This window comes from Anser anser, assembly GCF_964211835.1.
Source record: "Anser anser genome assembly, chromosome: 3".
NCBI lineage: Eukaryota > Metazoa > Chordata > Aves > Anseriformes > Anatidae > Anser > Anser anser.
The window spans coordinates 100165418-100191883 of NC_139722.1; the positions used below are offsets into that span (position 1 = coordinate 100165418).

The 26466-nt window shown below is 40.7% G+C and overlaps 1 protein-coding gene across 2 annotated transcripts in view; it reads left to right on the plus strand.

Moving 5' to 3' along the window:
* The first annotated feature begins 13124 nt into the window (after positions 1-13124).
* RAB3GAP2 (RAB3 GTPase activating non-catalytic protein subunit 2) overlaps positions 13125-26466 on the plus strand; it is a 50662-nt gene continuing 37320 nt past the window's right edge. The window contains exons 1-2 of one of the 2 annotated variants that reach the window (XM_083829647.1): positions 13125-13347; positions 23172-23239. In XM_083829647.1, the coding sequence (XP_083685773.1) occupies positions 13248-13347; positions 23172-23239 (168 nt within the window). In that variant the 5' untranslated portion in view covers positions 13125-13247. The remainder of the gene's footprint in view (positions 13348-23171; positions 23240-26466) is intronic. The other variant, XM_083829648.1, reaches the window with a different exon arrangement.

The following is a 26466-nucleotide window of genomic DNA, read 5'->3' on the forward strand; positions in this document are numbered from 1 at the left end:
TCACTGTGTTTTACAACAAATCAGGAGAGACAAAGAGACCTCTGAAACAAGACACACAGACACATGATTTGAAGTCAGTGGCCACCACGAGATATTTTAAGCCACAAAGCAAATAGAGAAGATCACTTAACCAGAAACATTTCAATACATTTGGGAATATATTAACCAGAAAGGTGCCAGGAAGACTTCCTTATGCTTTTATAAAAATTGTTTCACAGATATCTGACCTGTACCAGAATATTACAGATTGTGGATTACAAAATATATAGCAGTTTTGTCCTTCTAACTGCTGTGAACCAGGGGTAATATGTCCAACCTGATGCACATCAATAAATTGAGTTAATGTTATATTGTTGGGGGAGTTGCCTTAGTATTTTTTTATTTTTGACAAATGTAATTTCAACCTGTCAGAAATAAAGTAACACGAACTACAGCAATTGAGTGCCTTCATGATGCATGAACAAATAGGGAAGAATTATCAAAATTTTAACAGAGACAAAAGAAATTATCTTCTTTGGCTGAGGAGAGCAGAGTGGAGCCTTGCTAAATCATGTAGGATAACTAAATGAATTCATATTCAGAAAATAATATAAAAGCTATAATTTAATATATAATAATAATAGATAATCTAAGAGAAGATAAAAATATTTTATATGTGACCCAAAATATCAAAAAAAAAAAAAAGATACTATACTCAGTAGTCAACAGTTGAAAGAAATGCCTCTGAATGCTTTGGATATGTTTAAAAAGAGACTGTCTCACCATTGCCAATGTGGAAACATGACAAATGAAGACTTTTTTTTATAGTTTTCCATGGAGGATTACTTGAAACCCTTTTTTTTTGTGTGTGTGTGTGTGTGTGTGTGTGTGTGTGTAAACTGTTATTCAGCAGCTATGTTTGCCTTTTAAATTAAGATAAGACACAGCACTGGCTTTGCAAACAGATTTCTGTAATGCAGCTTTGTATCTATGATCTGCCCCAGCCTGCATTTGTGGAGGGAGGCAGAGGGTGCTTTCCTTCTGAATGAGCAATGCATTGTCTCTGCTGGGCAGCACTGTCCCTCTGCTGCTCCTGGGAGCTACGCTTGTCCAGAATACTTCGGGAAGAGGGAATTACATATAATATGACAAGGAGCAGGCCCACGTAACCTTGCAAACAACCTTAATAGAAAACTGGTATGTTTGATTCCTGTGGCACGGAAAGCGTTAACAGCTGAGATCAAATCCAACCCCCTTTATAAATCCATTGGACAATTACGACATCAATATCAGCACCAACAGCATACTTGAGACATTTTTCTATCAGTCCTCTGTGCTTTAAATCATTTCTGTAATTGGTACCGGCTGTGTGTGGGATGCCCCTGTTTCTGCAGGAGTGCCCCCAAGCGAGGGAGCAGCTCCTGCCTTCGCCTACTGCAGCATCAGCAGGGCCGAGGCTGGGGGTGCAGCACGGAGGGCAACATCGGCCGTAAGTCTGAACCTCAACACATACAAGAGAAAGCCTAATATTTGTAGAAAAAAAACTGTTCTTAAGCTATACTGTTTATTAAACAAGCTAGGAACTTCCCCATGCACAGAGTAGGCTTGGGTAGCAGTAACACTAACTTTAACTTTATTTCAGGAGAGAATTTCAAAATATAATGAAACTTATTTCACAAGAAGGCATTGTAAATTACCAAACAAGATAATTTCTTACAATGTTATTATAATATAATTGCATAGAGTTCAGAAAGAATCTGGATTTAATTGAAGAAGAGGAAAGGCAACACACCTGTCAGCTTTGTAGTGAAAATGAAATAAACCCTGCCTTTTATGATGTGGGAGAGTATTTTACTGTAATGTCGTGCCTATTAATTTACTTTGTATAATAGAGACTCAAAGTTGAAAAAACACTCTTAACCAAAACAAGAAGAAATCAAGTAAGGTCAGTGGGTTTTGGTATTAAACCAAAACTACCCTCACCTGGGAGAAAGGTAGGTCTTGAAACTGGGAGTAGGGCAAGGGGAGGGAGAAAAAGGAGCACAAGAGCTTCTGTGGGAGTGATGAGGGAGGTGGTTTTGGTAATAAAGGAGTAAAATTCAAAGGTTGCCTCCTGTTTGGGAGAGAAGAGCCATGCGGTTGTGGAGGGTGAAGAGGAAAGAAGCACACGGGGTGCATCCTCTGGGAGATGTGGGCTTTGTGGTTAAGGAAAGCACAGAAAGACTGAAAAGTAATTTTAGGCATAGTTTCATGTCCAAGCTGACCCTGCTGCTCAGGCTCCCCTTACACAACGTCCGTATCTGGAATCAGGACAGCGTAAAAGTTAGCGTAACTGTGCATGGGGGCAGGGGGCTCAAGGTGAGAAATGCAGCTCTGATGAAAAAAATAATCATGCATTTGGGAGCTGCTTAAGCAAGGATTTTCTTCTATATGGCAGAAAGAGAAACAGACTTCCCGAGCTAAGGGGGGGTGTGCGATTGTACTCCAGGTTTCTCTGGGGGTGGAGTGCCTGTGGGCAACAGGACAGCTGCTAAAAGGCACTCAAGGCACTCGGGCCTCTAGAAAGCTGGTAGATTCTCAGTCTTTGCTGATAGCTGGGATATTGGCTACAAAGGAAATTCACAGGGTATGGAGAGCGTACAGGATATTGCCACACAATTTAGGGCAATAAAGAGGAATTAAACATCATCAGACTGTCGCAGACAGTTGAAAAGATAGATGATATACAGGACCCCAACAAACGGCGCTGAGCTAGGTTGGAACATCACCCCAAACGCCCTGGTGCCGCTGTGCTTCTCTGCTTGGCCAGGACAGCTCTGGTTTCCCTAAATCCCTTGTTCAGCAGGTGCTATCATAAGGCACACAGGAAGATCTCCTCTGTAGAAGTTGGGGGGGGGGGGGGGGAATGTTGCCCTTCCCTTCCTGGGAAGGGGAGTGGCTGCAGCTGTGTGATCTTAGTATGTCTCGAATCTTTTAATCTTCCCCAGGTGAAAAGAAAAGCTCAGCCTGCCACCTAAAAATTGTCCTTTTTTTTGTTGTTGTTCCTTTTTTTTTTCTTTTTTTCTGGGGAATGATGGGTAAAACCTGGAGCAGCCATGTAGAGCACTGCCAGTTGTGTTCCTTCTCTAACTCCAGATGAAAAGTGCTTTTCAACCTTTGCTTGCAGAAGTTCAGGCCCTGCTCCCTGGCTTGAAGGAATGTGCTTGATTTACCAGTGGGCATGCTGTGGGCTTTTATCCTGCTAGTGGTCTGCAAAGCGCAGCGTCCCTTATTTCAGTCTGATGTGCTGGCTTGGTGTTTGTGTCAGATCCCCCTCCAGTCTGCGGAGATGCAGCCACAGAGCAGCCCTGCATCAAAGGCCAGGGCAGCAGCAGAGTGCCGACAGGGTTGTTCTCCTAGCTGCAAAACGTGTCCAGCTAGCACAAAGCAGCTAAAAAATGAAACAGTTAATAAAGCTTTAGAGCTCTGTTCTAACTAATTATTTCCAGCTACAGCCTGCTCTGACGGTAACATTGGAAGAAGTTAATTAGTGGGCATTTTGGCTGTCTGCTCAAATTACTCTTTTTTTTACGTTCAGGTAGGTTGGAGTATCCAGACCGCAGTAATACATGTCTAAAAGTACTGGCTTGGCAGAAGAGCAACATGGGAGATTGCTCTTCTAGCCTCACTGCAGCCTTTTTTGTTTTCTATTTTTTTTCTCCAGAAATGACCTGAGCAAATCCTGTAGCTGGAGGTGTAGCAGGACAGGTCAGAAGAGAGCAGCCCTTCCCTCATGCCTTCCCTCATTGCATCCTCTGGCTAGGATGCAATCCTGGCCCTAAACCAACACTCTCCACTTCCCCCACAAGCAGTGGGCTGCACCAGGTATTCGTTTGCTGCTCCCCCTGATGCACAGCCAGGCCAAAAACACCTCAAGGGAAGCATCAATGGGGGGAAAATCCCATCTACGTATGCTGCAGCCTCCCAGAGCTTTGCAGAGGTAAGTGTGTGGCATCTGAGACAAGGTGCAGAAAGCAGTCCTCTGGAGAAAGTGCCACAGTCCTTCACCAGGTAATGGGCACCTCTTTCTTTTTTCCGGTGTTTAATGTTTTGTTTGTTTGTTTTTCCCACAAGCTACCCTGTTCCTTGGGTAAAAATAAGTATAAAGTACACTGACATTTTCATTTCTGCTTTTAGCTGAAACAAATTATTCCTGGTACTAACACCTGTTTGCACACTTACAAATTAACTAATTTCTTTAATGAAACTAAATGCACATCAGAAATACAGGCCAGATGTTGCTGTCACTGACCTTGGTGTAATAATACCTGTGTATTAAAAGAAAGAAAACAATGGGTTAGAAGAGGACTCAAAATATAGGAGTATGGGGAAAGTGGAATGAGTTCTTAAATTGCCACAGAAAAGATGAAAAGAAAGATGCTTAATGCGGTAATGAATAATTTCTTTAACCAGTTAGAATAAAAGCGGTCAAGGAGGCTGCCTCTTGTGGAAGCTAGCATGTTTAATGATATGACGTCCACCCTGTGTCATCTTTATCATTTTTTCAGAATGGTTATTCACATTCTGGCCAGTGTTTCTGCTAGGATTGCTACGCATAATTATGTGTTATGATCACGATTACTCTGTGTGCCCCCAGGAAAAATTCCCCCGAGGACAGTTCTCCTCCCAGCTGATGCTCGCCTTCGGCAGCACCCTCCCAGCCTCCCTCCAAGCACAGCTCAGGGCTGCCTCTCTCTCAGCTGGACCCAAACTCTCTCGGTGTTCCCAACCCTAAATTAGGCTGAGCCTCTGACAAGCACATTCACTACAAGAACTTCTGAAAGCTCTTCTCTTTGCAGCCCACAGTTTCCTTCCGTAGCACCATTCCACCTCTAGGCTTTCACTCCACCCGAACCTGAATCCTAACCCTAAAAATAACTGTAATCTGAGGATTATCCTCTGACTGTGCTGGCAGCTGTTGGCTATGAACTTGACTGTGGCATTTCCAGGTATCTGGTGTTTGATTATTTCAAGTAATTACAAGCAAAACCAGGCACATTTTGAGGCCTAGCCAATTTATGAAAGAAAACCAAACTTTCACCAATTCTGTGTGTAATGACAACAGTGACGCCTGGATTCATTTATTAGATTTCTTGGATTCAAGCAGTCAGTAAAGTAAAATGCTGTTATTTTTTGTTTGTTTTGCACACTATCTTTAGATGGAGATCATACACCTTTTCGTAAAGAAAATATTTTGAAGGCTCAGGTCAGAACTGTTTAATCAGAAATTCCAGAGGAGCAAATTAAATGTCCTTTTTAGAGTAGTAATTATAGGTATCAGAGCTCGGCCTACAGACAATTTCCTTTGGAAAGTGCTGTAGTTAAACTGACAAACACTTAAATTAAACACATCGTTCCTATTCTGGGGAATCGACTCTGTAGTACTTAACTCACCTGCCCCAGGACAGTCTCCAAGGTCAGGATACATGGGTTTGCTTAGGAGTGGACACTGCTAAGTAACAGTCATTGAAAGAGGTAAAACTTAAATTAGTGGTTTCCAGAATCCTAGGCTGTTTTGTTTTATTTTCCCTGACACCACTGATATTCATTCTGGTGAGAGCTGGAGGAAGAGAAAGATGTGCAGGTATCCTGACAAAGAGGCTTCAGTAAAAGCACAGTACTGATGAGATATCTGGAAGCTTAAAAAGCAAATACTCAAAAAGTCAAATGATTGTATCAGGATTTTGTAACAGAATTTGGTACGTTTATAGAAATTAAAGAAGCTCTAGACTCCAGCATTACACATGTACAAATTCCTCTCTCAAGCCTTAGAAAAATTTGAAGGCAATTTGAAGAAATGCATAGTAGGGAATATTTTCAACAGTGGCAGAATGTTAGATTCTAGATTAATTTCCATCCTGCCAAGGGTTGTAAAGTTGTTCACATTCTCAAGAAAGCCCAAGATAAGAAAAAGGTGAAGCATGGAAAATATTAACCTGAACAATTAAAACTTAGAATCATAGCTGACTAATAACAGAGGTTGAAAAGAGTGCTATGCAATCTTTCTCTGCTGCTCAAGATTTCCCACTGCGGATGCTACAAAGCCGTGGCAGAACTAGGTCATACAGTGTCTGGAGACCTTTGTTTTTTAGGATATCTGCTGCCCTCTAACAGCAATACTTAGGAACCACATATTGTTTTTAACTCGTCAACTGGAAAACACAGGACCTCATCTTACTCTGAACTACACACCTTCCTGGCTCCTGTAACTCCAGAAACGTGTCCTGCTATTGTTTCCCTACAGCTTAGGAAGAGAAAATGCAAGCTGGAACTGCCAAGCAGCAATCACCACTCCTCTGATTTCACGCAGCCATCAGAAATCTAGAGGGACTATCAGTATGTGTGGCTTGGAGCCTTCCATCCAGCACTATCACGCTTTAAAAACAAGGCAAAACAACCCTTCTAGGCAAGGAAGTGTTTCTGGGGACTTTTTTTTTTTTTTAATTCTCTCCCTTAGTATCTCTAGACTTCAAATGCACACAGGAGGCGAGCGCTGTGGAGTTAATTATCCACAGTTGCATTTACCAAAAAAAAAAGGGGGGGGGGGGGGGCAAATAGAACACAAACAAAAAAACCCAACCAACCCAAAACCAACACCCTAAATTTCAATGGCATGTTATCTTCAGGATGTCTTCTCCCTAGAACCACGTGGATAATTTATAACAAGAATTATTGCAACTTCTGAGATGAGATTGTGAATAGGTTTCTGTGCTAGCTACTCAGTTTGTTTCCACTCCATGCAAATGTAATACTTTTTGACAGACTCTTGAAAGGATAACATCATAAATAAAAAGTGTAGGAAATCAAATTTTCTTCCTGAAACCTATACAACTACAGTTGCATAAAAAAGGGAGTTAATATTTCTTTATGATTTTTAATCAGTTTAATAGGTACTTCCAGACTGGATCTTCTGTAAATGTTTGTTTTAAATGCCAATTTAGCAAGCTGTTTATGTAAGCATTGTAATCTCCCTCTATGTAATCTATGCATGATAAACACACCCTGTTCTGTGCAGGTAGTTTAAAAGTGGAAAGAGAAACTCTTTCTCTGGCAACCTCATTTCTGTTGAGAATTTATTTTTCGTGCTGTGTAGGTCTTCAGATCTGAAGGAGAACTCTAGCTCAAATAGCGAAGCAGAGTAGGATTGTCATCCAGTGTTTCAGTTCCCGTTTTAGATACAAAGCAGCTAACGTTAATTGGATTAGCTGCTAGCCCACTGGCATACTCAGTGCTCGTGGCACTGGCCAATCTAACAAGCCCATGGCACTATGAAGTTAAAGAAATTACGTAGAGCTTAAAGACCTGGCTCCCTTCTCTGTGTAGAGATGGTTCATTTCTCTCTGGAGGTACGAGACATGCAATTTTCATATCATTCTATCCAAGACTTGGATGTCTAATCATGTAATCCAGCTCAGCCATAGGCAGCTACTTGCTTTGTGCATGCAGTATGTCATTTCAGGCATTTATGGGTGCTCCTTTTTCCACGTGTCTTCTAACAGGAGTGAGAGATTGCCTGGTCTGCAAAACCTTGTCTTTTCTCTAGAGTTACCTTTAGGTATCAGCAAATTTACTGAAATCCCATTGAATGGAACAGATGACAACAGGACGTAAATTGGTCATGTCTTAAAAGGCATTAAATTTCCCTGGTTATATAAACAGCTTGGTTATTTACTGATGCTCCCAATGGGGAATTTTAAAGACAAAATACCGTTTTCATTCAAGAAAACACTTTTACAGATGTTTAAATACACCTTAATAAGTGGCATTCTGATTTTGATGTGATTTGTTACCTTGGTTAAGTGGGAAGATGATGAAGAAAGCCCTTCAACAGAAATATTATGTCTACAGCCTTAATCCAGTTTGCAAGTCCAATCAAACCTACCATACCCATGCTATTTAAAATAATAAGTATTACTGAAAGGAAGTTTGAAGACAGGTTGTAGGTTGAAAATTATCCATCCAAACAATCTTGCAAGTAGTCAGAAATTAGGCCAGGTTCACAAAGAGTTTGCAAACTGAACAACTCAGTACAAAATTCACTGGGCAAGATATTTGCAGTAAATGCTTTGGCTACTGTTGCATGGAAGGCATCCAGTTAGATTCACCATGCAGGCTAAATTTCTCAGCCCTTCAGCCAGACTTATCAGACCTAAATCCCCCAGATGGCAGTCTGAACTCATCCTCGGAGAAGCTAAATTTGCTTTGCTGACGTTCAGGTTTTCTTTCATTAAGGATCATGAAGAGTAGGCTTCCTTTCTTCTGTGTTTATATTTCTACTGATCCTTTCCCTGATATTTCTCTCAGATCTGTGACATCAAAGTCTCACAGTAATGAATGAAGACGTTGAAAAGATGAACTTCAAACACAGGAAATGAATATTTTTGCTTGTTTGATAGCATGTTAGCAAAGTTGTACTGATACAGCATCTATGGCTATGTCAGCTGCTTTCTTAACAACACCAAAACTGAAAGAGAGGTCCATAACTTTTAATCACCACTCCAGAGAGTTCTAATTTATGTACTGAAAAGACAGATATGTAATATTCTGCTCAGATAACCAATTATTTTAAAAATGTACTTCAGAGATATGAATAATACAAGAAATCCCTCTCATTGGACTCCATCTCTGACTAAGCCTATGAGATGTCACTATCTTATTTTAAAGGGGCTGAGTAAAACTCAAAGTAGTATTTGTAAAGTTGTGTGAAGATACATTTGTGAACAAAGAACTCTTAAAATTTATTGCTGACTTCTAAGAGCAGGAGAGAAAGGGACTAAATGATGGACTGATCACCACTATAAGCAAAGCTGAAATGCTGAAAAGCAATTACCTTCCTTACTTCTCTCTGCTGTTGTTTTCAGTTTTCTGAACACCAGAAAACTGTGTTAAGCTGTTTTAGGATCACTCTCAGGTTCATTGTAACAAAGAATCGCTGGCCTGCAAATTTTCCAGTCTGAATATTCAGTATTTGAATTCTTATTCACACTGATTTGTCATGAATGGACCAGAAATTGAGTGGGGTACACACATGCTCCATAACTGGGGGGAGGGGAAGAGAATTATAAATGGCAGAATCACAGTCGTAGCATAGATTTTTTTTTTCTGGCAATGTTCTTCAGTATTTGTATACTTTTTTCTTTCTGGGATTGTTCCAGCCCATGAGATTATTTGCTGAAATATTCATGAACAGTGAGCACAGATAGGAATAAGTAAGCTTGCAGTGAATTAATGACAAGACATGAATATGCTCAGGAAAAGTTGTATATTTTTGCTTGGCCCTTATATCTTTAGAGGAATTATGCAAATATTTAACCTAATAGCTGATGTGCTTTTCCATGGAATGCTACGGTCTGGATTCTGAGGTTGGGGAACTTGGGCAATACAAAAGGACAAAAGTTGGCCATGCTCAGTGAGCACAGAATGCCCCTATTGCAAGAAAAAATAATTATGGTATATGCATTAATCCAATAATTATATTCTTAGGATTAGGAAAAAAAAATTTTAGCAAGTCCCCAGCCACTGAGTAGTCACCCAAGGCTTCTGCATGCTTGATGTCATGCAAGCCAGGGTGGCTCAAGGAGGCAGTGGAGGTAACAATTTCCCAGGACAGAAAAGTGAGCTATTAAATTGTCTAGCTTTTCTTCCCATATTCCTTACCTCCTAAAGTCCATACTTAACTGGGACTAGCAAGAGGGTGAGGTGGAAGGTTCTGTGGCATCACTTTTTTTCTCTTTTTTTATGCTATGGCAGTATCCTGAAGCCAGCCCCCTAGATTTGGAGCTTTGCCGTGCTATGTGATGCACAGAGACGGAGACAGTGCTTGCCCTGAAGAACACTTAATTCTGTATTTACTACTTCCACTTGGGCCATGTATGTCATTCCCTCTTTCCCTTCAAAACTACCTTTTCTGATTGGCCACCTTTTCACTAGTGCAAATCATAGCTTTTTTTTTTTTTTTTTCTTATTTCTTTTTTCCTTATTCCTGCTGCTCTCCAGATGTATCTTGTCTTCATCAGAACTAATTTAGTTAATTCTCTGTACTAAAGCTAGCCTGTGGTGGCTGGTGCACAGTTGCGTAGCAACACCTGCCCTTTGCAGGCACAGATAACAGACAGGCAAGGATGCCAGTGTGAGCCTGGCCCAGAAAGGTGAGAAAAAAAGGGGCAAGACAGATCGTCATCCCTCATGGCTTTGCAGCTGCACACCACACTGCTACAAACTGGCAAGTACATCAGCAAGGCAGGGTTTGCTTTCATTTCCAGAACTGGCTTTTGGAACAAAAAATACTGGCGCAGCACAGGTCAGATCCTTTCTGTCTCAGGACTGCTCTTCAAAAATGCAGAGCAAACTGTGGGATGACAACTTTTGGGGGGTTTCATCATCCTCTATATGTATATTTGTGGGGCAACGTACTTTGGCTGTTAAAACGCTGCTTAAACCACGTCTTTAGGCAAAAATCAAGAAATGCAAAGGAAGAGTCTGAGAGTGCAGCACCAATCAAAAACATTCAATGATGACAAAAGATCTATGTGATCTTAAAAATCTTGTTACTTCAAAAATAATCTGGAAAATGAATTTAAGATTCAGATTATCTGTCATTTTGTGGGGAAGGATTTTGTTGTTTTGATTGTTTAGTCTAAGTTTGGGATAGTAAACACATTTCTCTATACAAATTTGTGAATAAAATCTTCAGTGAAGAGCACGCTAATCTTCATGACTCCCACACTACTACAAATTTCAAAGGATGAATTTGTGGCAAGGCATATACAGAATTTTGTTAAGCCTTATAGGCTCTTGTAGATAAATCTCAACTGGAGCTGCTACGCTTGCCTGCCTAAGTATGCAGAGTGGAAAAAAGACTGCTCACGTGCGGACTTAACCCAGCTCAGAACAGCCAGAGACGTACTGTCCAGCCCTCCCTGTCTTCACTCCTCTTCTGCATGTGCTGTGAGTCAGAACATCTGGCCTAGTGACTAAATGGAAGTCATTTCTTTGGTATGTTGTTTTCCTTCCACAAATTGGGGCCTAGAATGCACTTCACTGTATGCAAGAACTTTATAGGAAGAGAGAAATACCAGTGGCATACATAGTCCTCGAAGGCATCTTTCTGTCTTCTGCTCTTCAAAATGCAGCATTTACTAAATTTCATGATCTGCCTGTGACAGCACTATTTAATCTTCATGCTTCTGGCCCTGCCCCGGTTCTGACTCGTGCCTGCTGGGAGCTCTGAACAAAGAGCTCAGCGCCTTATCCCCTGGATAGACAGAGAGGCTGGCTACAGATATCCCAAGACAGGGCTAACTGCGTTACTCGGAAGCCATATATGATAGATTTGAGAAGGTAATTGCTGGTATCAAGCTGAGATGACAATATACGTGAGTCTGCTATAACTATTAAGTAAATGGTCGTTTTCATTTTCACTTATTATCAAAGACCAAATTCAGGACTCTACATATTTATTTATGCTAACTAGCATGAATGAACAACAAGTGGAGATCATCACTGACGATGAAAAACGGAGTTTCACTCAGAGCACTTCATGGATCTGTGGACTGACCCTGAGCAAATCACTTAATCTTTCATTACCTTCATTTCTCCAAGTGAAAATCCCTAACAGCCCTAATTTTGCATTTTTTGTAAAATGCACTTAGGGCTCCAAATGATGGAACCTACATAAATGCAAAGTATTGTTGTCACTACGATTGTATTGTTAGTTTTGGATATTGATTGAACGTTTATCTGAATGTCTTTAAGAACATTGATTACTATTTATGACTTTTTTTTTTAAATTAATACGTATTGAAAATGGTACAACAAACACACAAAAGGTAATTCCATAGCCAAAGCGAAAACATGGGTTCATCAGAGCTCAATCCTGTCTTAAATATTAATTCATTTGCTGAGTTATTCATTGCCTTATTTTATGCATTAATTAGTATCTTGGCAGTTTTGTAACACGACTTCTTTGCGTACAGCAAACCAGGCAGGGATATGACAGCGTCTTACACTGTTCACTAGTCTCAGAGGAGGATATTTTCATGAGGTGATGAAAGTATCCCTAGAAGAATGACAAACCATGTTTTTCATTTAATTTCTTGTATGCTCTTTATTTATTCACTTGACATTACTAGCACCTTTGCATATGTTACACATTTACCATTATTTTTTTTTCCCATAGGCTTTACATGTTTAATTAGTGTTTTCAAAGTCATTAGTCATTCCTCCAAACCTGTTGCTTTCAACATTTCCCACTGTGACCTTAATTTCCAAGAGCCTCCCTCCTTTGGTACACAACATGCCATTTTATGCCTGCTCAGAAAAACGCAGGATTCAGCCATTCTGAATAGGTGCGGGATTATTCATCTGCTTAAATCCACGTCTGACCTGTGTGTTGCCTGAGGAGCCGCAGATTTTAAACGTAAAAATAAATGTCCAAGCTGTCGCTGAGGGCAAAACTGTTACTGGGTTCTGATTACTGCAGCAAAATAGAACAGGTGAGAACATTAGAAGCTGTCAGGAGATGTTAAAGACAGTTTATTTGAAAATTTGATGGAGATTTTCTAGAGGTTATAGCCTGTGACTGTATACCCAGACTGTGTATATGGTCTGTGCCTTCAGAAAAATCTGAAGTGATTTTGAATTAAACTTCTCTTAGTAAATAGAAGAGTTAGTGCTCGGTCTTAGATGGTCTTTAACCAGCACCCAAGAAGCCTACCTCAAACCCCGAACTACACTGATGTATGCTAAAAGTAAGCAGTAATAAGAAGCCACAGTAAAGTAGGATTTATTTAAAATCATAAAGGGCTCCTGACAGCACCTTTTCTTCGAGGCCCAGAGAACATTCCCTGGCCTTCTTCTCACACGCTTTTCTTCTCCTTGCCCTGGAGGGGGATTTTCGATGCTGTGTGTTAACTGTCGGCGCCCCCAGTAAATCCCACTCACCCTAACCACTGCTGCCTCTAACGGGCCGGGGCCCTGAGGGGAGCCGAGCCCCGAATGCCCTCGGCAAACGGCGGCCCCGCCTTGAGCGGCCACGTCGGCACCCGGCGGAGCAGCAGGAGAAGGAAAAGGAGGATGAGGATGAGGAGGAGGAAAGGGAGGATGAGGAGGAGGAGCAGCGGGGCTGAGGGAGGGACGGAGGGAGCGGTCCCGGCCCCGCGCACGCGCCCCGCCGGTGCCGTGCGGGAGGGCGGGCGGCGCGGAGCGGTTCCGGGTCGGGCGGCGGCGCCATGGCGTGTGCCCTCGTCCCCTTCGGCCGCCTGCGGGACCTGGGCGCGGCGCGGGACTTCCTCTGCCCGCAGCGGCGGCAGGGCGGCGCCGCGGGGGGCGGTGAGTGCGGGACGGGGCGCTCGGGGCTGCCCGCCGGAGCGGGCCGCCGGCCGGGGCAGGGGGGGCTGCGTGGGGCTGGTGTGTTGCGGTACGGGGCGACGGCGTTGGCAGCGGATAGCCGGGGTGCTGGTGGAGGGTCTGCGCGCAGGGCTCTGAGAGGGAGCAGCGGCGTGCTGACTTAAAGACACACGAGGTTTGGGAGGGGGTTAGAAGAAGGAGATGTCACACAACAGCTGTTAAAGTGTTTTAAGAAAACAACGCATGTCCAGCCAGGTAAATTTACCACCGAAACTTGCGTATCGTAGCCTGTTTTATTGATGGTCGTTTTTTGTGCTCAGGGTTGGACTTGCTATGCTTTATTGTTCAAGTGCACTTGACAGAAGGTGATTCTGTAAGAGTTTTATATAATCAGTCCCACTTGTCATACCTTAGGTTGTTCAAAACTTCTGATAGAAAACACTTATGTTCCCCTACCTGTGCTTGTTTTGCTGCTGCAATGCTCCAAAAAACGCGCACAGGTTCCGTATGGCTCCTCTTCTGGTGTCATCCCTATCTAAAGGAAGGGTTCTGGTACCTTTAGCGTCCTGTCCGTGCCTCTTGATAAAAACAGAAGGTAAAAGCAACAGATGGTAACGTGTTTGTGTTTCTAAAAGTGTGTGCTGAAAGGCTTTAAAGAATTTCTCTCTTATTTGGTCGCACATGCAAGGCCAATTGGTGTAAAGTAACTCCTGGACACTTGTGGTGGTGTGGATTTGTCAAATGGAAGAGAGGAAGCATTTAGTATATTGGAAAGCCACAAAACACAGTAGTATCAAGGACAACGTATATCCTAAAATGCACTGTTCATCCATTTTAATGAGTAGATAGTATTCAGGAATATTTATATGTGGTCGTTCAGACATCACAGCAGAGTACCAGAATTTAGAATTTTTCAAAATTTAGACTTACTTGAGTCTTTTGGATTTGTAGCAGTATTTTTTTTTTTTAATATTGCAACCACCTCCTTGGCTCAAGAGCATGAATGTGAGTAATAGTTCTCAAAGTGACTTTTACGTAGGAATATGAACTAGCTATGTTGAAGCAGAAATTGTTAGTGCATTCATCTTTGTCCGGGAGAAACGCTGGTACAACTTCCAGAGGTGTCTAAGTTAGAAATGAGTAGTCGTGGAGGTGTCTTAAGTTAGAAAAAATAGATCTGTCTGCGTGGAATGGGAGATCCTTTTCCCTTTTACACTTGTTTATTGAAGTCTGCATTGCTGCTACTCTGCAGCCTAAGGACCTGAATCGTTGGAGCTGCAAGGTTTGGGAACTCCTGTTAGGCTGTGATGATGTATCTGCTACACTCGCTGCTACTCTCAAGGTCTTGCGCTTCGAGTTGCTGCGATGGCTGGAAATATTTAATTGTTTTTTGATTGTCTGTTCCTTTACTGTTTTTCACCTGCGTGTTAATCCAGCCACTTTTCCTTGTAAGCAACTGGCTTGTTGCATGGCAGTTCAAAATTACTCTGCTTCCTCTTTGCTGTATGCTTTGGCTCTTACTTGGTTTACATGGAAGAACTTTTTGCTGGGAAGAAACCACAAGCTGAAGGTTTCTATTTTTTTATTTTCAAAGTTAGTATGGAAACTTTGTTTGTGTATTTCCATTTGTATGGAAACTCCTTGACTAGTTTTTAAACTTTATAGCTAAATGAAAAATGCTGACAACGTTAGGAAAAGTAAAGTACATACTAAACCTTTTTGTTAAACAGTAACTTAATATATTTTTTTTCTTGGAGTCATAACTTTTTAATTATTTAAAGATCCTGTCAGATTTTGGATTAAAAAAAATATTTTTGCAAAGGTGCTTCCTTTAACGTGTACGTTTGGGATTTTTTTTAGAAGCTGTGTATCTTTTCTTCTTTTTGTTTCTTAGTTGTCAAAAGAAGAACTTTTCATCTGAAGATGAGAAGTTTTTCTGCTGTTCTAGCATTGGCCATTTTTTTTCATTTTGAGCTGTAGTATAACATAGCAGCATATTTCATTTAATTATAACATGCTAGGCTAATCTACATTTAGGCTTAATTTTAAAAGGGTTATTGAAACGCTCCGTACATTAAAAATATGGATGTGGGTAAAATGACGTAGAATAAAAATGCAGATTTTTAAGGTAAATTATTTTCTTCCTTTGTGCAGGTAAAATTTAAACACGTTCAGCTGTAGAAAAAGATGATAGAAAGCATCCTATCAACTACAACTTCACTTAACCTTTATCAGTAGCCCAGCAGTTTGTCTAATTTTTGCAAATTATATACTTGTCTGATAAAGTGGAAGAAAAAAATAATGATGTCCTCCTCTGAGCTTCATGTAAAGTCAGTTCTGCAGGTGCCAGTGGAGCAGGTCAGGAAGCACTGGAAGGAAGGGTTTGTGTCCTTCTCCCCAGTTGCAATATGCAATCATACATTGAAACACCTAATACTACAATGCTTAAACAGCTTAAACGTCCATAGACTGAGGTAGTGACTGCTCTGCTGTGATAAAAACATTTAGCTACTTTTTATTGGATATGTTAGAATAAAAAGTGTTAGGGCGGATCTTGCCAGTGTTACGGAGCAAACTGGTTAATGGTGCTTAATAACAGGTTCTCATCCCTTTATTCTTCAGGGGGGAAAAGAAATTTGCTGTTTCACATTTTAATGAAGAATGGGACTCTTAAGCATGATGATGATGATTCTTGGGAAAAGTTATTGCTGATAATGAGGCATGAATCCTCTGTGGAGCCTGAGCCTAGTGATATCTAAGTGGCTTTGAAGACTACTGCCTCCAGTGTGCAAATACTAGGGATAGGAAGTGTTCGTATTGCATTTAATTTGACAGCTTGCTGTGGAGAAGATGTTCTTGGATGATGTATTGGCCAGATCAAAAAACAGCTGTAACGGTTAGCTCTGTTATACAGCTGTCTATAATAAAACACTGCATGTGAATAAAAAAAAAATCGTTAAATCCATGCAATTTGCAAAATATGATCAAGCTTCACAGGCATAACAAAACTGTAGCATTAAGAAATTGATGGATGTGTAACTGCAAAGAGCAGAAAACTAAGCAATAAAGGTATAGCACTTTTTTATAATATTTATAATTTGTTTGAGGAATTTATCTGCAGTTCATTTAAAATGATGCAGCGTGCCTGTTCTAATAGACACTGAGCTTGAACTGTGCATTTTAAATCTCTTGATAGGCTTAACGACAGCAGTTTAGTGCCATAGCCAGGTAGGACTGGTGCTTGCTGGAGTTTGGAGGTGTCAGTGTGAAAGAGAACAAAAAAAAATTAATACTTTCCTGGTTTGCAGATATTTATAGTTCCCAAATGCATTTATCTCCCACTACCTCAATGAAATTCATCAAAAAAAAAAACAAAAAACACAAAACACCACTGCTCCTTGGGAGTTCCCAAGCAATGATGCCTACGTGTCTGATAATAAGCATGTCACTTCAGGGCAGTTCACGGCCCAGTGTACAATTCCGAGATGCTGCTACTTATTTTGGAGTGGGGCTCGGGCTGTTGGAAGTGTGGGGAATGTTTTGACCCTTATGTGGGTTGTTTATTGTTCTTCTTTTACAGTAGGAATGATAGCTTAATGTTGGTAGAAGAACTCTTCTTCAAAATCCAGCAGTGTTAAATTGACAGTGTCCTGAAAGACGCTCTTCTGCTCAGTTCCTCGAAACTTCATCTTTGGGGTTGTGCTTATGCGCTTTGCTTTATCGGGATCAACTAATTTAATTCAGAAATACAGAAAGCCAGGCTTTTTATTTCAGAGTTGGAAACTAGGTTAAAAAGAAAAAAATGCATTACAAAATTAATTTCTAAATTGCTTTTAACAGCAGGGTTCTTAAGTGTATCTGTGTGCCTCTTATTGAATTTGGTATATTCCTCTCGAAGTGCCTTCTGACAATCTTTTCCGTATTGCCTTTTTAGTCAGATTCTCCCTCCCCAGATTTCATCATACACATTTAAGTTTCCTTTCTTGCCATGTCTGTATTCCTGTAAAATATCAAAAATATTATACCTGTATTATGTTTCATGCATAATTGTTAATACGCTCTGAGGTACTGGAAAGACTAAGTGATGTTCTCAACACATGACAGAGTGGCATCAGAGTACTTTGTCCTAACCGTCTTCACACCTGAGGGTTTTTTGCAGCTTTAACATCCCCTTAGCTGGATATTCTTCTTTCTTTCTTACAATAACCTGATCTGTGACTTTCATTTGAAAGAAAGATGAAATACCGTGTTTTGTATATCGTGTGTCTAATTTGTATCCTGTGCTGTGTAGTATCATGAGATTCCTCCCCTTCAATGGTACCTTAAACTTTGGTTTTAGGGTTAAGTTGTAACAGTAAACCATAGAAATTGGCAGCATTATTTAAAAAAAAAAGAAAAGAAAAGAAAAAAACATTATGTATTACATGGATCAATTTTAAACAGTGAAAAAAAAAAGAATAAGTTAAAGCAATTGTGACCATCTAGAGGATAAATTGTTCCAAATAATTCTCAATTTCTTTTTCAGATTAGTGAGCTAATTTAGCTTAAATGTCATCTTTTCTTTTTTCACTTGTTATGGACATTTGAAGTGATAAGAAAGAGTAAACATAATACTGATCTCAGAAAGGGTTTGCTAGTAATGCTGGCAAGGCTGTCTAGTATATATGACAGTTCCCACTTGAGGGGAACTTTGAGGAAAAATCTCCTCAGATTCCTGAATAGCAAGTAGATTTAAAACTATTTCTAAAATTCCTTGGCCCGTACAGAAGAGAAACTGGTATTTCTTCGCTTATTATGCAATCTGGCGGTATCAGAATAGCTATAAACGTATGTAGAAAAAAATCTGAAACTCTTCACCTAATAATACTACAAGAAATTGTTACATATTAATTTTATAAATTTTTAAGGTACTGATGAGAAGGAAACTGGAAGATCATAATTACTGTATGAAATGAATTGGTACGACTTGGTTTTATTTATCATTTTTATATGCAAAAAGTGTGTATACGTTAGATTTTTACCTGATGCAGCTTGATACTTTACAGACAACATATAAAAACCTGTTGAAGACAGATTGTCTTGTGCGTGTATTAAATTTTCTCTCGTATTTAAAAAAAAAAAAATCTATTAACTTGCTTATTCTAAAGCCTTCTATCGATGCAGTTAGGGGTAGTCTGATGTCTAGCTTTGGGGGTCTGGTTTCCACGAGGAGCTCTCCAGCTTGGACAAACGGACTGCTCTGGTACCTTCTCTGCACTTCTCTGTACTCGGATACATTCTGCGCTTTGGGGAGAAAGTCTTAAGCAGAGTAAAAACACTTTTCATATTGAATTTGACGTGTTAAATGCTAGTTAAACCTCAGTAGTATAGATCTCTTGCTAAGGTTTCTTTCCTCTTTTCTTGTCTTTTAAACAAAACATGCTCCTCAGTATAGAAATTATTCTTTTGGGTCTTAAGTTTATGATAATATGCTTGAAACGAAGTCTCTTATGCTTTAACGTCAATTTTGCAAATGTGCAGCATAGGGAGCACCTTTAAAGTTTCAAATGTACTGATGATAAAGTTTCAGTGCTGTATGCTTCAAACTGAAGAATGAAGTAGTTTTTGTAGACCCAGTAGATGAACTTCTGTTTTTGCAGTCTCCACAATAAAGCAAAATCTGTCATGTTGCTGCTGCTGCTCTATTAACACAGGAGAGCTATGTACCAGACATCTGTTACTAGCCTGAGATAGAGGTAATGGAAATGTAGGCTTGCACAACAAAGCTTCATCTCCCAACAGTGGGCTGGAAAAATGAACATGTTACAAGTCAAGAGTTGCTTAGGTGTTGATCGTTATTGGTGTCTCATTCCACAGTTGCTAGTTCTGATCTACAGGACTACTAAAGGAAATTGTGGGGGATTGATTCAAAATCTTTGTTGTAGGCAACTTGGATACCAAGTCATCTCTCACTTGACCAATGTTATCAAGCGCTGGTGCACAGGAACGTTTTGGCAAGCTGACAGCTTCTGTGGGATGTTGTGTGATTCATTGGTGCCAGTGAACTACACAGTGCTTTGGTGGCATAAGGTACAGGTGTGTCCCTCTGCTTCTCTGGCCATTGGTTCAGAGTTTAGTTGTCTGTTGTTTAATACCCTGCTTCACTCACTGTTCCAGAGTTTAGTTGTCTGTTGTTTAGTACCCTGCTTCACTCACTGTTTCAGTGCATAGGTGAAGTGTCTGATATGGATAGGGACACAGTTTTTCTCAGAAGAATTAATGTATGGAAGGAATGTATTCAGGTGCTTGGGAAAGGCATTTGATTAAAGCATGTAGGGCCTGTCTGTATAATGCCGAGGACGGATATGATGGAGCAAGCTTTTAATGGCTGTAAGCTGGGGGAGATGCTAGCTTTGCAGGGGAGAACACAGCTGGGAAAGATCTCTGTAGCTTCATCAGTGAGATGATAGCTCACCTCTACCTCATTTTTCCATCCTCTTTTGATTGGTCTAGATTCACATGAGGAAGATGGTGACAACATTGAAAGTAACTATTCACAAAGAGGCAGCAAGAACTGTCACAGTGGAAGTTCTATGTTGGGTGTTCATCTCAGTGTTGTAATTGAGGTTTCTTGGAAAGGCTGGTCAGCTCTGTGCTGTAGGGAATGTGTTGGATTTATGTGGCAAGGTTTTGGTAGCAGGGGGCTGCAGGCCTCTGTGAGAAGAATCCAGAAGCTGACCCATGTTAGATTAGGGCCAATTTCAGCTGGCTCCAAAGGGACCCGCTGCTGCCCAGGGTCAAGCCAATAAGCGATGTTGGTTGGGCCTCTGTGAGAGCAGATTTTAATAAAGAGAAAAAACTGGTGCATAACAGCAGCTGGGAGAGAGGAGTGAGAAGCAGCCCCGCAGCCCCCAAGGTGAGTACAGCAGGAGGTGCTCCAGGCACGCAGCAGCAGTTCCCCTGCAGCCTGTGGAGAGGCCCCTGGTGGAGCAGGCTGTCCCCCTGCAGCCCACGGGTCCCACACGGAGCAGATCTCCACGCTGCAGCCCGTGGAGGAGCCCCCGGTGGAGCAGGTGGACGTGGCCTGGAGGAGGCTGCGGCCCATGGAGAGCCCCCGCAGGAGCAGGCCCCGGGCCGGAGCTGCAGCCCGTGGAGAGGAGCCCACGCAGGAGCAGGGGGTCTGGGGGGAGCTGCCGCCCGTGGGGGACCCGTGCTGGAGCAGTTTGCTCCTGGGGGATGGACCCCGTGGTACGGAGCCATGTGGGAGCAGTGCTTGAAGAGCTGCTGCCTGTGGGCTGTTGAGCTGAGCCCGCAGGCTCAGTTCGGGAAGGACGGCATCCCGTGGGAGGGACCCCACGGGGAGCAGGGGCAGAGAGGGACCGATAAGGAGCAGCGGAGATGAAGTGCTGTACGTTGACCACAGCTCCCATTGCCCATTCCCCCGTGCTGTTTGGTGGGAGGAGGTAGAGGATGGTGGATTGGGGGGGGGGGGGGGGAGCAGGGGGGAAGGTGTTTTTAGTTTTGTTGTTGTTTCTCACTTCTCTAGCTTGTTAGTTATAGGTGATAGATTTCATTAATCTGTCTACGCTGAGTGTGTTTTGCCTGTGACGATAATAGTTGAGTGATCTCCCTGTCCTTATCTCAGCTCCTGAGCCCTTTGCATCATATTTTCTCCCCCTTTCTCTTTGAGGATGGTAAGAGGTTGTGGTGGAGCTCAGCTGCCCAGATGAGTAAAACCACCACACTACCTTAAACTAAATATTGAAGTTGGTTACTGCTTTCTTCTTGCGGTTCATATTCAACAGTATTTGCTGTAATTGTCCTTTATATATTTGTACACTGGAAAATTCTTAAGCTCAAGCACAAGATGAGGCTTTGACCCTTGGAAGCTTTTATAGTTAGGCCTGAGATAGCGGTGCCGTCAGCTTTGTATTGATGATGATGCGGTAAAACTGGCTGACTCACCCCTTCTGTAGATGGTGCAGATATTTCAATTTTAACACAGATTATTCATACAGTGGATCTTTTGTCATCCAGTCTTGTGAAACACCTTCTTAACAGCACTGGTGGAAAGCTTAAGAAATAAGGCAAAATATTTTTTAAAGTCTTTTGTCTTCATTAGCCATACAAAAGCTTTAAAAACTTTTGTAAACAGAGTACAGATTTCTATTCTGTCGTACTGGATTCTTATTAGCTTTTTTTCTTCTGGTGCTAAAGGAATCAGAGTTTTTAGAGGAATTATAATTGGAGTGTTCTTGATACAAACCTTTGGCCATCCAAAATGGGAAAGCTTGGCTTGCTTAAAACTAAATTTGAACTAATTTGAGACATGATGCGTAAACTTCTTCTTAAGGTCAATGTAGCCATGACAAGTTAATGAAGAACTTGAGTGAAATCCTCAGGCAGGTCTTGATGTCTTATGAAATCTGAAGCAGTAACATCAGCCCTAACATCAGCAGTAACATTCAATACTTGTTTCTTTAAGCTGCTGCAGTGATGCCAATCTACTTGCGGGTGCCGGTGATGGTTGAGAATTGTGCTGAACTCACTGACTGTAGGAAGTCTACATTTTTTTAATCCTTAATGCCTGTGCAGTACTTAATGCTTTCTAATTCTCATTAGGTTCTGTGTTTTGATTAAAGAATTTCAAACGTTTTTTACATACGACTAATATGTTAACCCATATAAGGCAACTGAGAAGTAGGCCTGTCTCAACAAATTGCAGTTTTCTCAGGTATTTGAGTTATTTTGTAAGCTTTTGGATTCCCTGAGGTTTCTGAATTACATAATTGAAACCGATTGGTGTCTAGCTGATTTTCTTTTGTCTTGCGGAGAGGTAAATAGACAGTGTCCTTGTGATCTTTTTGCCTTTGGAGGCCACAGCCTCAGCTTTTGTTGTGGCTGCTTTGGGGTGGTTGTGGAATCTGCATCATCCTGGTCTCAGGTGTTTTGTTTATCATAGGTGAATTTCCATGTGTGCAGTCATTCATTGTTAAAATGAACTTATGTTGCTACTGGCTGATCCTGCAATTGACTAAAAAAACCCACATCATTAAGGAAAGGAAGATATTTTACTTGCATACAGAAATATTTCTCATAAAATTGTGTACGCATGGTTCTTATGATGTTGCAGGGCTTCTTACATCAGTTGGTATGATGCTCGGAGATGTGTACGTGAAGTCTCGAAGGGTTGGAAAGTGCATACTGTCCCCTTATTTTCTCTCTGTGACTGTCTGCTAATATGTACAAGATAGTACTTTTTCTGTCTTTGGAGTAGTAACCATTAGAAATCAAGCTAAGGCTTAAATTTTACAGCAAGGTAGGTCTCCATACTTACTGTAGAAAGTTTTTTGTCAAGTGGACACACAGGGTTTTTGTCCTTATCTCCCAACCCTGCATTTCAGTTTGCTGTATATAACTAGAAATTCATCTTGGCTCTCTTGAAATGGCTGTGGAGAAACTGAGAAAAAAACAAAATTGATTAATTTGTTCAGTAAAGCGCGCAGAGGCCCTGCTGAAGGATCAGCGATGTGGTGCACCAGGCACTGTAAGCTGTTGTGGTCCGGAGTTCTAGATGCAGTCTGTCAGAATTAATTTAACACGGGTGTTGTTATGCCTGTTTCCAATTTGTACTTAGATTAGATTTTTTAGTTTTTACTTTGTCATAGTTTCAAATGTGGAAATAAAAAGAAATAAGACATCCATTTCTACCACTTAATGTGTTTTTTTTCCTGTAGTACTTGTTTAGTATCTGCTATTATTGAAGCATTTTGACTGTTTTTCCTTGCCTATGCTGTTTTCATGTGACAAATATTCTTTGTTTAAAGCAGGTAAACCAACGAACTGGGAAGATGGTGGCTGGGGAGCCTGGGATGAAGCAGAATTACCAGAACCTGTAAGTTCATATTTATAAGGATTGATTGCTAAATTACCGTTTCTAAAGGACTGTTTCACTTGCTTGTGTTTGCTTTTTTTTTTCTCCTTTGGTAGTTATCAACTTGCTAAAATGGATCTTGAACAGCATTTTAAACACTTCTGCTCTTGTCCATTGCTCCCATAATTATTTCCAAATATAGTTTGAATGATTTAGTTATTGTGGTAATTACTCACTCTTGTATTCTGTAGTTTTTTTTCTCTCTGTGATGCTGTTGCCTAGTCTTTGCCTATAGTTATCCAGAGACAGGAAGCCTTGTTTTTGTCTCACTTGGTGTCCCTTTGGTGCGAACAGTCTTGCAGTCCTTTCTGAGGAAGTAAAAACAATGCATCTTTATAGTATTTAAAATCCACCTCAACTTTGGTGAAACATAGACATTAAGGACTAGGCAACAGAACCAGCTTCAGTTTATATTTAGAAATAAAAATCATAAAGTAACCTACTTATATATATTTTTAGTAGGCCTATCCAATTCTGTCCCATTTTCCGTGCAGCTTCTGAGCAGTAACTGTGGAGTGACAAATTCATCCATCTAGTCTCAGGATCTAGGTTACTCTTAGAAAAATCTTGGTTCACAGTTGCATGTAAAAATACCATGCTGAGAACAAACACTGAACTAAATGTTCTTCTGGGATTTGGAAGACAGCTTCCTTATAAATGAGCGGGCTGGTACCTGATGCTTAAGAAAAGGGAACTGCAACAGCCTCAGGAGTACTGCTTGTTTTGAGATAGCAACAAGGTTGGAGTAGGTGATCTTAGAGGTCTTTTCCAACCTAAATGATTCTATGATTCTCGGTACATTCAACCATAATCAGAACAACGTATTACTCTATTTTAGTAGAGAAATGCATCATAAGGAGTAATTCCAGTCTTGAAGTGCATTATCCCTGATCTTAAGTAATTTTGTGAGTTCATGGTCTGTAGGTAAGACTATCAGAATTTCATGCTTTAGTGTGAAGAAAACTGGAATGGTGACAAGTATTGCCTTGATGCCTACCTCTCAGCAGTGTTTGATGCTGCTCAGTTGATGATTTTCTTAAGAGAACTAATATAATCTTTTATAATGGATCTAAACTGAACTCCTAAATCCCGAACCACTGACATAAACATCTTGTAATGATTTTGCAGTACTCCACTTATGTTGTGATGTCTGGATGGTATTACAGGAGAGACCAAATTATACAGATGGGATGAGGACAGCACAGTTGCTCCTTAAAGGAAAGAAAGAAACCACCCCTCTGCCCAGCTAGTGCTGCTGGGAATAACACAGCTGGTCTCAGATTGTTGGTAAGGCTGAGAGACTTCTAGCTGCCAGCTGACTTGAATACGATGTTTTGTTAGGAAAGCTGTCTGTGCAGAAATCCTCTGCATCTGAATGAATCATCTGAACAAAATTGCTTGATTAAGGCCATGTTAGAGCTAATGAGGTACATTGAGGAATCTGGACCTCACCTTGTTAATAAAACTCTTAACTGTTGTAATTGTCTCAATATGCGGGAAGTACGCCCAAGGAGTGGGACAGCATCTTTTCAGCTATTTACTTGAGCAGGGAAACAGATGCTACATCTGAGGTGAGAAGTTAAAACGAGCGTGGTTTCTCCCAGGGATGAATCACTCTGAAGCTGATGTCAAGGAATGAAAGGAGCATAAAATCTCTTGAATAGCATGGGTGTTCAACTCCACTATGATTTTCATGAAATTAATGTGTTTCTCAGGCTGCATCTTTATTACATGTACCATAATGCTCGTAATTCCCTCAATGTTTTCTACGTATGATGTAAATAGGTCTAGCAGGTGTAGCTGAGTTGTAACTGTCATCGTTTTTATTAATTTCTTTTTAAAATGGCAAACTTCTGCAATGTAGTTCACACCCTTCTTGCTAAAGACCTATGAGTGCTTCTGGCCAAGCAGGTGAAGCCCTCTCTGCTTGCTTGTTTTCATCCAAAGTTGCTGGTGGTTCTAGGTTAAACTCTTAAGAAGGACGGAACTGTCATCCACATGAAAATGGTGGTTCTGTGTAGAAGCATATTCGTCGAAGTAGAGACCACACACCAAAACTGAACTCAATCAGTCTAGCACAGAGTTGAGAACTATTATTGTAATATAACAATGTTATGTTGCTAACAATATATTACAATATTACTGTTAGAATATTGTAACAATATAATAGTTTTTAAAACTCTCTGATTTGCATTATAGGTAGTGTAAAATGCATCTCTTCTGGGAATTATTCAAGTCACCTGAACAAGTATCTGTTTCATGGAACTTTTATAAAGACATTGATTTTTAAAAAATTCTTCTGCAAGGTGTCTTCGTATGCAACTGATTCCCTATTTAGTAGGGATGGTGATGCTGATGTCTGATCTTAAGAGCTGATTTTAATCATGCTGTTTTTCACTTTTTAAAGTAGGCTTTTTACAAGTTACGTGCTTTTTCTGTTTTAACACTTTCGTCAGTAATGTGTTGACCATATTTTAAGTCTTTTAGGTTTCAAGTTACTTGTTTATGCATATAGATATTTTTTAGTTCTGAGGTATGTTAATTCATTTTAATCTTTAAACAAGTCTTTGATTTTTGGTTTCTATTTCCTCAATTTGAAACACATTACATTAAAAAATAACTGCAAGGATTTTCTTTGGTTTCTGCTTATATATTTTTGCACTTAATATGTTTACCATTGACACAAGGAGTTAAAAGTCATGAGTATCCCAGGAAATCATTATCATTATCTCTTTGTAAAGTCTTGAAAAATGCCAGTGTGCTCTCTGTCAGTGTGTGTGTTAGAAATAGCTGGATAAAAATTATTAGCAATTGGGACTGCAGCCTTGTAACCGCAGGTATCCCTGCTGAGGTCGCATGACTGTACATTTTCTATGGACGGAAAAAGTTTTTTGTGACTTCATGACAGGATTGCCTTTCTGCAAGGAACTTGATCTTGTTCATATTGCATAGGCAAGAACTAGGCCATTCATATTGATGATGGATAGGAGTGGGAAGAAGCCAGTCTCTTTTACTTGTCATGCACAGATCTTTTCCTAGAGCATTTCATAGAATCATAGAATATCCCAAGCTGTAAGGGACCCACAAGGATCATTTAGTGCAACTCCTGGGTCTGCTCAGGACCACCCAAAAACCAGACTGTGTGTCTGAGAGCGTTGTCCAAACGCTTCTTGAACTCCAGCAGGCTC